The 13585-nt window shown below is 48.3% G+C and overlaps 1 protein-coding gene across 1 annotated transcript in view; it reads left to right on the plus strand.

Annotated features, from left to right (window-relative positions):
• LOC144274799 (bMERB domain-containing protein 1-like) overlaps positions 1–13585 on the plus strand; it is a 54657-nt gene that overhangs the window by 14882 nt on the left and 26190 nt on the right. The window contains exon 2 of the mRNA XM_077833894.1: positions 2500–2617. Within this exon, the coding sequence (XP_077690020.1) occupies positions 2500–2617 (118 nt within the window). The remainder of the gene's footprint in view (positions 1–2499; positions 2618–13585) is intronic.

The raw sequence follows: 13585 nt of genomic DNA on the forward strand, positions 1-13585 counted from the left end.
AAGATGGTACAATAGGACTGCTAGCAATCCGTATCACCTGCCTGCTCACCATAAGATGGTTCAATAGGACTGACTGCAGGACTAAAGAGAATGACCTGGTCAAGTCACTCCAAATTTAGTCCCTGCGCCCATGTCTGCCCAGGCGCTCCTGATCGACCTCACAGAGGCGACCAGGAACACCTCAGACATGACGATGACGGTTACCAGTCCTACTGTACCTTCTGCTGCCACAAGGCAATGGGTTGCTGCTGCTGTGTAGCAATGCAGTACCACGTCTGCCAGCACCCAGGAGACATACGGTGATGGTTATCTGAGCGGGCTCCATGCTTGCCGTGGTATGGCGTCTGCACAGGTACCTTAAGAAAAAAGGTGCGAAACGATTGTCTGCTGCTGCTTTCACGGAGGGAGGGAGGGAACAGGGGCCTGACGATATGTACCCAGAACCACCCGCGACAATGTTTTAGCCCCATCAGGCATTGGGAGCTCAACCCAGAATTCCAATGGGCAGCGGAGACTGCGGGAACTGTGGGATAGCTACCCACAGTGCAACGCTCCAGAAGTCGACGCTTGCCTCGGTACTGTGGAAGCGCTCCGCCGAGTTAATGCACTTAATGCACTTAGAGCATTTTCTGTGGGGACACACACACTTGAATATATAAAAACGATTTCTAAAAAAACGACTTCTATAAATTCGACCTAATTTCGTAGTGTAGACATACCCTAAGCAGGATAACTGAAGGCCGGGTGTGTCCCTGCTCTTACCGTGTTTCATGGCAAAAAACATGGTCTACGTGCCTGCCTCATCTCCAGCAGGCAAAACACAAGCACTTTAGGATTATCAGAAGACTCAGAGATGCAGATTCATTTTCCCCCTCCAGCAGTTTTTATCTCATTAATTGTCTTGCTGCTTTATGGAGGATGAGGTCTCTGGTGTTTTTAGTATTTGCCATCAGAATAAAGTCTGGTGACTCATTGGTTTTGAAAGAATAATTAGCGAATCTAATGAAAGAAGGGAAAATGACAGAGCTTCCTTAATGCTCGGCCTCTCTGGCTTGCCTGCTTCAGAAGCATGCCGTCACAGTGGGCCCTTCATGCATATTGCATACTAGTTAGGAGGAGAGAATAGCTACCTGAGTCAGCCTTGATGGTAATGTGGGTCCTGAGCAGATCCATTCCAATGAGGGGCACATCAGGCAAAGTCCAGGAAATAGAAATAAAGGAGAAATCCAGCCCCACAGCAGCTTTCCATGGATACGTTGATCCTGAATCTGATCACGATCTGGAGTGGCACCACTGAGGTAGCACCAGATTTAGGGCTCTGGCTTGCAAGCTGCAGAACTCTCTTGCCCCAATCCAGCAATGAACCTGAAGCCATGAAGAGCTCCACTGAAAGCAATGGGCTTGTCTACACAGGGGGGTTATTGTGCACTATGATACACCTTCTTTAGTCCACTTTAAAAGTGTAGAAAATTCATTGTGTGCTGAGTTAGTGTGGACTCATGTTTGTGTGCACACACTGCTTGTTCGTGCTCGCTTGGCAGCCCTCCAACAGCTATCCCACTCTGCTTTGCATGAGGCCAGGACCGGCCAGGCTGTTCACATGTGTGCCTTCCACTGCTCTGGGGTCAAGTTGACTGTTGTCACCTCCCCATTTAAATGCTGGTGCGAAGCCAGGGTTGGTCTCCTTTGCAACACCGTGCTAGGGCAAAGGGGGCTTTCCATGGCAATATATTCTATTGACATCACTGCAAGGCCCCTTTATGCTTTCAGAATGTTGCAAAGGGGTCTTAGTGTCAATGAGAATTGGGCCCAATGAGCTTGAAGTAAGCATGTGCGTACGTGTGCTGTGCTGGCTTGGGGAATCCTGCACTTTGCAGGATTGAGCCTGGGTGTCCTGGGATCAGTGTCTGACCCAGTCTCTCCATGAGTTGTTTTCATACATCTATAGGTTCATAGACAATATGGCCAGAAGGGACCATTGTGATCATCTAGTCTGACTTCCTGTGCAGCACAGGCCAGAGAACTTCCCCGAATTAATTCCTGTTTGAACTAGAGCAGATCTTTTAGAAACACAGACAATCTGGATTTAAAACTTGCAGATGATGGAGACTCTACCACGACCCTCAGTAAGTTGTTCCAAAGGTTAATTACCCTCACTGTAAAAAAAATGCACCTCATTTCCAGTCTGAATTTGACTCACTTCAACTTCCCGCCACTGGATCTGGTTATACCTTTGTCTGCGAGATTGAAGAGCCCATTTTCAAATATTTCTTCCCCGTGCAGGTACTTACAGACTGTGATCAAGTCGCACCTTAACTTTCTCTTTGTAAAGCTAAACAAAGGTACAGGACCATTCCTGGCCTTTGCACGGGCTTCTCTGGGATTTGAACAAGAAACCTGCTTGTGTCCAAAGCAAGAATCAAACCCCTAGATCAACAAGCCACTTTTATCTCTTGTCTCCTGCTTTCTAACCCAATTCCTTTCACGTTTCATTTGCAGAAGAAATTGTTTCCATGGCCGATTCGACTACAACCGTGGATGACATAGAAGGGGAACTCTTTAAAATCGAGAGGATAAGAGAGGTCCTGGTGAGAAGGGAATCAGAGCTGAGATACATGTGAGTAGGTTGCCAGCTTCCTGTCTCCTCCTTTGGATTTTCCTGTGAGTTCTTCTGGCCCCTGGGTGGTACATCAGCCATTAGAGTGAAAAGCATCCTTAGGGAATTGCAGAACGGGTCTCAGCTCAGGGGGGTTTCCCCATTTGAAAGGGAGCCCACCTGGGAGCGAATCTGGCTTGACATTCAGCACTTGTGAGCAAAACCAGCCATTTTGTCAAAATTAACAAGATTCCTGCATTGTGAAAAACAGCCAGTGGAGTTGGTGAAAAATGTCACGGAGAAATTCTCCCACCAGTGTCTTGTGTGACTGGTTCAGTGCCATAGCCAGTGCCTGATGCAGACTGGGGCAGGAGTGAAAGTAAGTTGTCTGGAGCTCAACCCAGATGTGACTGAGGTTTCCTCCTGCATAACACAGGCTGTAGAATTTTACCTAGTAATCCAGGCATCAGGGCCACCACTTCAGGTTGAGGTAGAGCACGTCTTTTAGAAAGAGAAACCCAATCTTGTTTTAAAGACATCAATTGGTGGAGAAAACACCACATCCCTGGTGAGGTGATGGTGGTGGGTTGGGGGAAAGCAGCCAGAGGAGAAGGCCATAGTCATATCAGCCCTTTAATTGAGGGTGTGCATCCACAATAGGCCATCCAAATTGGCAACTTAGGGGTGAATTTTGGCTTCCGGACACAAACTCTAGGATCCCCATGAGACTAGCCGTTTTGTGTTTTGGATGCTTTTGTTTCTGCCACCACTCATACATCACAGTATTGGTGGCTAGAGCCATTCATTCGGAGCAAGGAGTGTAAAGGGGAGTTTCATCTTTCATTTTTAAGTGTAACCCTTCTGCCAGGTGGAGCCAGCAGCAACAAGGGCCGGGTTCAGTATCTAGGGGTTCCTTTTCAATAATACAACACAAAACAGACTCGAGCCCCCACCTAGTGACCTGGGACAATTACACCCCCTGGGTGCCTCTAAGACACAATACTTCCCCTCTCATAAGCACAGAGTCTGTGTGAAGCAAAACCTTTTAATAAAAGGAGGGAAGTAGAACAGCATTAATTTGCTCCAACGAGAGACTGCTGAATTGGAATTAATTTGCAAACTGGATAAAATTAACTTAGGCTTGAATAAAGACTGGGAGTGGATGGGTCATTACACAAAGTAAAACTATTTCCCCATGTTTATCCCCGCCCCCTGCTGTTCCTCAGATGTTCTTGTCAACTGCTGGAAATGGCGCACCTTGATTATCACTACAAAAGGTTTTTTCCCCCCGCTCTCCTGCTGGTAATAGCTCACCTTACCTGATCACTCTTGTTACAGTGTGTATGGTAACACCCATTGTTTCATTTTCTCTGTGTATATAAATCTCCCCACTGTATTTTCCACTGAATGCATCCGATGAAGTGAGCTGTAGCTCACGAAAGCTTATGCTCAAATAAATTTTCAAATTTCTCTAAGGTGCCACAAGTCCTCCTTTTCTTTTAGCATTAATTTGGGGAAACAACACAACTAGGATTCATAAACATAAACCATGAACACAAGACTCACCCCCAAGTAAGTTGGGCAGTGTCCTTTTCCCCTTAGGGTCTTAAGTCCAGCAACCCAAAAGTTCCTTTAACATGCCCGTCCCTTCTCTGCACCCCACTCATAGTTGCTGTCCTTGGCCAATGCAGCCCCAGAGTTCAGAGGTTCATCTGCAGAGTTCACCTCCCACCCTGGATAGAACAGGGGGTAAGGAGGCACAATACATGCTCTGCTGCTCGGGCACTTGCTCGTCGTCCCAATGACCGATTGCCATACCTCTCTGTGGGGCTTTGCTCTAGCCCTCTCCGCCAGTCGTTCTGCTGGCCACTTCTTTCCACCAACCGCCTTGCTGGCCGTGCCTCTCCACCAGCTGGCCACTCACCAAGATGTCTCAGGGCCCCCCACTTAAAACAGCTCTCAATGATTTCAGCTGTTAGTGGGGGAGCTTCACTGCTGGTGCATACTGGGCAGTTTCTTGCAATAGAGACACAGTCCCAAAGTAGGCCTAATACTTAGACCTAGATATCAGTGATTTCAGCTCTAAAGCACGTAACAAGACTCTCAACTCAGCCTAAATTAGCTTTTTTATTTTACTATAGAAAGAGACAAATGGTGCTTACAACCCTTAAACAAAGCCCACACCACCAAGTACAACTATCCCACCCCCTCTCAACTCATTGGGCTTTGGAACCCATGTCCCCTGCCTAACGACAGCACTTACGTTGAGGGTGAGTCCCTCCATCGGGGTCTGCCAGGTAGAGTTCTGCTGCCCTTGGTTCACAAAACAAGGATAACAACACTTTATTACTCCTGCCTCAATAACAAGGAGACTGGGGATCCAACACCAGCCACAACTGATCATTTGGGCAAGCAATCCCATCATGCTGATCATCTAGGCAGGGTGGGTGTGTCCATGCAAACGAGATCAGCTCCTGAAGTCCTTTTCCACAGCTCACCACTAGATGTCAGGGGAGAGCTCATTCAGACTCTGCTTACATAAGTTTGTAGCCCTTCCTCTTGTGAAGATTCTTCAGTGTGTCACTGACACAAAGCAATGTAGACCAGTCACTAGAAATGAAAGGAATAAGCAGCTGGGCTCTATTTCTGCAGCAGGAGGCTGGTGGGGGGAATGAAGGATTCACACACACAGTTCATATGTAAATGGAATCAGCTAAATTTGGGGTGACCAGGCCCAGAATCCTGACACCAGGCCTGTGCAGAGCAGTGTGATCAAGGTGGCCAGGAATCGGTTTTGACTGGTGGAGGTGAAGGATGGTAAACAACACAATTTTTCTGGCCACCTCTCAAAATGCTAAGGCTGCTTCTGCTGAGGGCCCCAAGGCCTTGATACTCAAGGATCCAACTGAACCCAGCAGGCTGTGACTAGAGCAACGAGAAGTATTTGTTTCAGAACCTGAAATGACAATGAAGCCATTACCCAGCCCAAGGTCACTGGAAGATTTGCTGAGATTCCCCGCAACTTTATTTGTAACTATGACTCATGCAATCGCTTGCTGTCTGAGCACTAAAGGGGGAATTTAAACTGCCAGTATCAGTGATACAACAGCGGGAAGCTGAGATATGACTTGGCTAACAGCAGGGATGAGCCTTCCCTTCACTTCAGAACCATGACTCACATGACAGGATCTTAACTACACAAGAAAGTTGCATTGCTATAGAGTGAGTTGAGAATTTAAACCAATATAGTTAAAGCTGTGCAAAAGGCTGAGGAGACATGCTTATTTCTCGAGCTTGTCAGAAGGCAGAATTTCCATTGCATGGGAAATTCTGAAATTTAAGAAATATAATTCCAAATTGGAACAAAAGCCAAAATCTTGAAATTTCCCATGGAATGAAAAAAAACCCCCAAATTTCCATTTGGTATCATTGAAATGTTTTGTTTCAGTAATATCAGAACACTGAATTTAGACTTTTATGTTGTATTGAAACATTAAATCTAATAGATTACGTGGAGTATGAAATTTAATATTAAACCAAATGTTTTACTGTAATAAATGCTGAAACAAACCGTTTTCACTTTATCAGAATGACATGGTTGACATCACTGAAACAAAACAAGAAAGTGAAAAGTGTTTCCTTTGAAAATTTCAGTGAAATTTGACATGTTCTTGCAAAATGTTTTGATTTTAACAAACTGCATTTTCAGACGGAAAAAATTTCCACAAACTCTATCTATTTTGCTGTAAGAGGGGATTCTATTTATTCATAGATTCATAGATATTTAGGTCAGAAGGGACCATTATGATCATCTAGTCTGACCTCCTGCACAACGCAGGCCACAGAATTTCACCCACCACTCCTACAAAAAAAACCTCACACCTATATCTGTGCTATTGAAGTCCTCAAATTGTAGTTTAAAGACCTCAAGGAGCAGAGAATCCTCCAGCAAGTGACCCGTGCCCCATGCTTAAGTTGATTTGGAACAAGTTTAATTAAACCAATATAAGCCATTCTTACACCAAAATAAGAGTGTGCATGCAGCTTTTGGTTTAACACCATCAGTTTAAAGGCCAATTCATGTTATGTCGGTATAACTTTCTCATGTAGACAGGCCTTAACCCCTTACTGGGGTGCATGGACCTTTACAGCAGCAAAGGGTCATGAGGACATGTAAAAGGGTAGGTAAGTATATTTGGTATTTTCCCCTTCTCCCCCCTCCACTCGTCTCCTCAGTGCTTCAGAGTATAATTTCCCCTTTCTTCAAGTCCTTCCCTAGTGGAGGGAGCTTTCCAAGAGGCCCCAAGGGATGCAGAAAGATATTCTGAACTGGCCGGTGATGAGGGACAAAATGCCCCCACCCTGTTGGCATGTCCACAGTGACCCTGGCTGCTGTCGTTTGGGGAGCATGAACTGGGGCTTGGGATGGGAACCTGAATCTAGCGCAGCACATTAGTGGTCGGCCAAGACAGAGGCCCTCCCAGATATCCGTGTCTGTCTACATGTTGCTGTCATATAGCCGCATGTCTTGGACATACCTGTTTCTGCACTGAACTGTAGCATCACTGTAAAGCCTCTTCCTAAAACTCTCCTATGCTTCCCCTTCCCAGGGCCTCCTTGGGGAATCCTCTCTGATCAAATCAAGACAAAGGGGAAACACTGCACAAGAAAGTCTTGATTAGCATCAGTGCCTGATCCCCACCTGTGCCATCGCCTTTTCCTCCCTGATTCAGCACAGTGACTGCTGCAGCCTTTGCAGCGAGAAGCCAAGGAAGGGGATTTTCCCTGGGACTGATTTCACTGCTGGACTCAACAGTCTGTGTTAGAACAAAATCCTGAGTCACTCCATGACTGAGACAGCTGAACTGCAATGCACGTAGTTCTGGAGCTGCCCACATCTTTAATAGAGAGGTGTGGCCTATACAAACTGCAGGTCCCAGCATGCAATGCTCCATCTTGAGCTGAGCAGTGTACAGGGGCCTTACAGAGGTCAGAAACAGTTCCCTAAGATAAAGGCTTCCCCAGCTACTCTAGAGCTGGCATATGGGCTCTGTGTCAGCCCTGCTCCCCACCGCTCACACGGAATGGGTATTGGAGGTGGGAAGTGGGAGGCAGTGAGCAGGGTTAGGGAGGGGTTGTAGTTAGTTTGTGCTGCCCTGCATTTATTCCCCATTCATAGAGGACCATGGAAAATAGACTATATGTTAGAGCAGCCTTTAGGGTTTCTAACTTATACCAAAGGCTGAGCATGGCCCTGCATGGCCCCAAGGTATGGGGAGCACAAAAGTGCTTAACCCACCCATCTTAACTCCATCTCTGCCCCAAGCACAGGAACTGAGTAAGCACAATTTGGAGTCACGGAAGGATACCAGCCCCTCAGTCTGAACTACTCAGGTTTTGATGGCTTGTGTCAAAGCTGGTTATTTCACTGTAGTTTAGCTTTATGTTCGTTTGCTTTGCTTTTCTGCAGCACATTTCATCCAAGGATCTCAAAGCACTCTACAAACTATATCATTACAAATGATCAATCTAGTTATGCCGTCCTACACTCTTGTGTAGGATAGGTATAATTCTCCCTATTTTACAGATGGGGAAATTGAGTCACAGAGAGGTGATGTGACTTACCCCGGTCACCTGCATGTCAATGACAGTCAGAAATAGAACTCAAGTGAGTCCTAGATCCAAGTCCTCTGCTTTAACCAGTAAATATACTCCCTTCCTCGGTGGGTTTTAAAACTTGAATTAACTCCCCAAGAAACAGTGGCATCTCCTGTGTGGTTTCTCTGCTATCTCAGGGATGTAAATAAGTCTGAGAATTACTCACTATCCAAATTCTAACAGACTGGCTCATCCTGCTGGTGGAAGATTGCAGCATTGGGCCCTAGATCCAGTAGAAAATAACCTTATGTTCATCAGGAATCACTGAAGTAACAGCTATGAATGGTACATGGCTATGAATGGGACGAAGGTCAATGCATTTCATGGTGACTTTATTTGGTTATGTGCCAGTGTGAGGCAGAGTTCTAGGGGTGCAGACACCACCCATTTAGCCCTGCAATTTGACTGGACTAAGAGGTGAACTCAGAATCCTCATTGCAAACACTTGCCACTCAGCTCACGAGTGCCCCATTAATGGTGCAATCTATCAGCCATACGAATCATGTTGCCCAGTGCACCCCATAGCCTCTTTGCAGCTCACACTAGTCTCTAGTTGAGTGCTTCAGGCAGGATCAGAGGAGCTGCAGTTTCTTTGGCTACCTGAAATCCACTTGACATGGGATTTGTTCTACACCCTGTGGACAGATCATTAAACAAAGTGCTGAAGGAGCCTGACAAGCATCTGCCACCAGCAGGATGTGCCAAATGAAGGATGTGACCATGCTTGTATTGGCAGCGAGGGAAGGGGTCACAGATCCTGATTTGCATTTTTCCCGGTGGGTGCTCCGCATCTTCTCACCCCTGCTCCTCCCTCGAGGCAGCCCCTGCCCACCTGCCACTCTCTCCTCTCCGCTCCCTGAGCAGCTGATTGGCCGCCAGTCCTGGGGCTGGAACCATGGGTGCTTGAGCCCCAGAGCACCCATGGAGTTGGTTGCATGAGGCTGCCATTGCAGCATCCCTCATCTCCACCCTAAGCGAAGAGGCAATGAAACATTTCTTCCACTCAGCCCAGGAGGTTTCCTTTGCACGTATGTCTCTGACCCAAGGCAGAGCTGACAGCCCTCGCTTCACAACAGCCAGGGTGAGTGGGAGCTGGTTATTGCTATGCTAATTGGCCTGTGAGAGAGGAAGGAAGGAAAAGGCAGCCAGAGAATGGGCCTTTCTCCTAGTGTCTCTATTTCTGTTGTTAATTTCAGCACAGACGATTGCTCCTAAAATCAGAGATTACCTGGTAAACAGGGTGTGGCATCTCAGCGTCTTTCATTGGTTACACTCTAAAGCAGCTGGGACCAACGGAAAGTGGGGCTCCAGGGCGTGATTCCTGCTGCCCAGTGGAATTCATAGCCCCAAGTTAGGTCCCCAGGCCTGGGGAGTCAGTCACTAGGAATGGGATTCACAGAAGCTGGCAAGTGGAGGGGTGAGTGTGGGGGGGGAGGGTGGAGGCTAAATTAGCCAGGAGTGAAGTGCCAAGGAGAGAAGAGTGGCCTAAACCCTGCCCCTCAGAGGTAGCTGGGTGCCTACATCTGGGCTGAAGGGAGGTGCCTCCCTCCACTCGGGATTCACAGCCAGGAACCCTCTCCTGGAGTTAGACTAAGGCAGGCCAGAGCCAATAGCCTACTGGTTTGGGGACTCAGCTGGGAGGTGCAAGACGTAGAAACAAAACCCTAGTTTGGAGCAAGGACTTGAACCCTGAACCCAGCTCTCCCCTCTTCTAGGGGAGCACTCAAACCACGAGAGTGCTGGGTATTCCGGGCTGGGCTCTCTCAATCTCTCCTATTGGAGCTGTTCCACTTTGCATAAATAACTATTCAGTGGAGCAGGGACTTGAATCTAGTTCTCTCACCTCCCAGGTGAGTGCCCTGGCCACTGGCTATTGTAGGAGACCCACACCCAGCCTGCCCTCCAAATTCCTGACCTGCACACCCGCAGCTGTCCTGTGTGCTCAGAGCACGCTGATCGGAGCAGGCCTTCCAGGCGAGATAGGCAGAGTGCTAGGGTCTGAATCCCACCCGGGTTTGGCATGAATAAGGGCGCTGAGCAGCTTTCCCAATTCCATTGTTCCATGGGCATCCTACTATATTACCAGCTGCTTTTCAGCTGAAGTGTGTGGGGGGGGAGTGTGTGACGGGGAGTGTGTGTGTGTACGGAGAGGGGGAGAGACAGTGTGTTTTGGGGGACAAAGCGTGTGTCAGCATGCTGTCTTGTAAATTCAGACGGTGGCAGGAAGCAACCAGTCCTGAGGCAGGGGGAGGGGGAAACCCCGACATCATCCCCCACCTCCCTCCCTGGGCTCTCTGCTGGCAATCTCTCTCTCCCTTGCTCTCTCTCTCTCTCTCTCACACACACACCTGCCTCTGTGTTCAACAGCATGAGCATTCCACATTAATGGTTTGTACACAATGGCTGTCAAAATGGTGCTTTGAAAAGGGAGAGGCACATGTCTCCAGGGTAGCCGAGTTCAAAACAATGAGCAGAGAGGTCACTCGGGGCATTATGGGACAGCCCTGGAGGCCAATTACAGCACAGAACGCAATCAGGTGTCTACACTGGCAATAGAGCGCTGGAGTCTCTGTGCGAATAGCCTGACGACTCTCCCCGAGGTGGGTGTTTTGCAGCGCTGCAACTGAGGAGTTTCTGCACACAAAGTGGCTTGGCAGTGTGTACACATCTGCAGTTTTGAGCACAAAAAGCTGCTTTACTGCAAAAAAACTCGCCGGTGTAGACAAGCCCTAAGCTTACTGCTTAAGTGCAGTTTAAGCAGAGCACACCTTCCTTTGTTTGAGACAGACCTGTTTGCTAGACGCAGTTAGGAACATGTGTTTACAACACCGTACGGGGGGATCTTAAAACTTCACATACAATGTTGCCGCATGCATTTTATCAGGACAATAATGACCAGCAAATTATGAGTTTTCAAATGATACCTCACCAGGCCTACTTTGTACAAAGATTATTACAATAGTGTGTAGGGTGTGGACACAGGGGTACATTCAACTGCATGCATTGGATGTGCTCCTTTTATACGGATGACTGGGGCCTGGCTCATGGACTTCTTTAGGTGACACATTAAATTCCAGTCACATTTGCTGGGGGTGGGATGGGAGAACGTTTCCTGGCCATGCCCATTTACATCCTGCAGAACTGAAAGGGTTAATGCATCACTGATCAGAAAAGAAATTGACAGCTGCTGGTCCCTAGAATGACAGAAGAACATTTTTCGTGTTGAAAAGCACCTTGGGGGTCTGATCTTCCTGCACAGTCTCAGAAACTGTGCCTACAATTACACATTATACACTGAGCCATTCTTTTGTTATTTATTGTAAATAAAAGATAAAAGCGATTTTCCCTTCATTGTGCTCCCAGAGTATCATTAGTTCTTTGGCCTTCATGTTCCTATAAGGGGTCAGCCAATGGTACAAAACAACTTTTGTGAGAAAGTAATTGAATCTCCTTAATGCCACATTACGGACAGAAATAATCTCACTGAGCACTTACCTTCCTGATTCTAAAGGACTAAATACAGCGATGCAGAACACAGGAGAATTTCCATCAATAGTCACCCTCTCTTCGACTTAATTTTGCTATAATAAGATTAAGAGCCCAAGGTCACCTCTACCGGTGTGGCACAGTGACTGGGAACAGTGTGTGGGCTACAGGGACCCTGCTTAAATGTAAGCGGGGGAATAGTCCCGCTCTTGTGGGGAACTTTCCAGGCTTCTGCACTACCCCGGTGAAGTGGGCTAGCGAAAGGATCTGAGTCCTCGCTCCCACTTCCTTTACCCAGTGGCCTCCCTGCCCTTGAGGACTCCTTTTCCACTCTCCCGTCTGGCAGAGTCCTCGTAACCTCAACAAGGCTGGGCCCAGGATTCCTGGGGGGCTCGACCCCCAACCCTGCTGTGGTCACCTAGGACAGGGGCTAGGGTGTCCCCACTCTGGGGTACTCTGTCTGCACTGGGCACTTCTGACCCACTGACCATTACATACAAGTTAAAGCAAATGCAAGTTATTTAATCAACAATCAATTTTAAAAAGAATAAGGAAAAATGGGAAAGGTTAAAGGAAACACATCACCCCGCTCTGTGGCCGGGAACATCACAAACAGTGTCTCTGGAACGTCAGGGCAGTTCACAGTCTGTTCCTGGTAAGTCCCAGGCCTCCTTCTCAGGCCCTGGCTGTGCTGCAGAGATGCTGTGGGTTGGACAGTCGCTCTCGTGGTGGCCACACACTCTCAGACTCTAAGTGGCAGGACCCTTCTTCCCAGTGTCGCCCCCACCCTGTCGCAGTTACGATCCAAGCCTGGCCTGCAGAGCCTTTCGGCTGAGGCGTCTCCCTGTGCTGGGCCCGCTGCCCAGGGTCCCCCTCGCTTTTCCCAGCTGCTCACCACACCCAGCTCCGGACTGCTCCAGCCCCAGCTCCACCACTCTGTCTCAGCATGGCTGCTGCCCTGCCTCCAGCTCCCTGGGCTGCTTCTTTGGCCCCTCTGGCTCTGGTTGCTGCAGCTCTGCTCTCAGGACAGGTCTGCTCTGCAGCTTCTGTGACTCTGCTCCCAGCACGGACCTGCTTCCTGGGCTGCTTTTCTGGCCCCTCTGGCTCTGGTTGCTGCAGCTCTGCTCCCAGGGCAAGTCTGCTCTCTCTGGGCTGTGCCTCTGGCTTCGGGGCTGCAGCTCTGCTCCCAGGACAGGGTCTGCTCTCTCTGGATCTGGCACAGCTCAACTCGGGCCCCTGCTTTCTCCTTAGCTCGGCCCCACTCCGTCTGTCCCAGGCAAATCCAGCTCACACGGAGGACGGGACCTCCCTGGCCTCCTGACTCTCTAATTAGCCTGCCCGGCCTGTCATTCAGGCTGACCTGGAGCATTGGCCTCTCCCCATTGTTCCTGGGGACTGTCAGTCTCAGAGTCCTGATTTCCCACAGACCCTTCCCCTTTTAGTACTGGGAGCTAGCCAACTAAAACACCCCCACTGAATGTTAGTAAGGGGGCAACAGTCCCCTTACATAAAGATCATAAAAAAGCCAGTATGAAATTGGGCCACGTATGCTAGACACAGAATCATGGAGGAAGGAGGAAATAGCGCCAATCTGTTTAGCTCTGCTGAGACTGCCCCTGGGAAATCGTCTTCAGCAACAGACAGATCCTCAAAGATATTTCAGTGCCTTGCCCATTCATTTGAGGATCTGGGTCCTCATCACTAGACATATATAAACTGTGAAAGAGAACCGAGAAAAGAGCAAGGAAAATGTTTAAAGGGCTGGAAGGATTCATTTATGGGGGACGATAAATGTCTATAATTCCCTCCCACTGTAAATACATGATTCTAAAAATTAAAAAGACT

Source organism: Eretmochelys imbricata, chromosome 14, assembly GCF_965152235.1.
Source record: "Eretmochelys imbricata isolate rEreImb1 chromosome 14, rEreImb1.hap1, whole genome shotgun sequence".
Lineage (NCBI taxonomy): Eukaryota > Metazoa > Chordata > Testudines > Cheloniidae > Eretmochelys > Eretmochelys imbricata.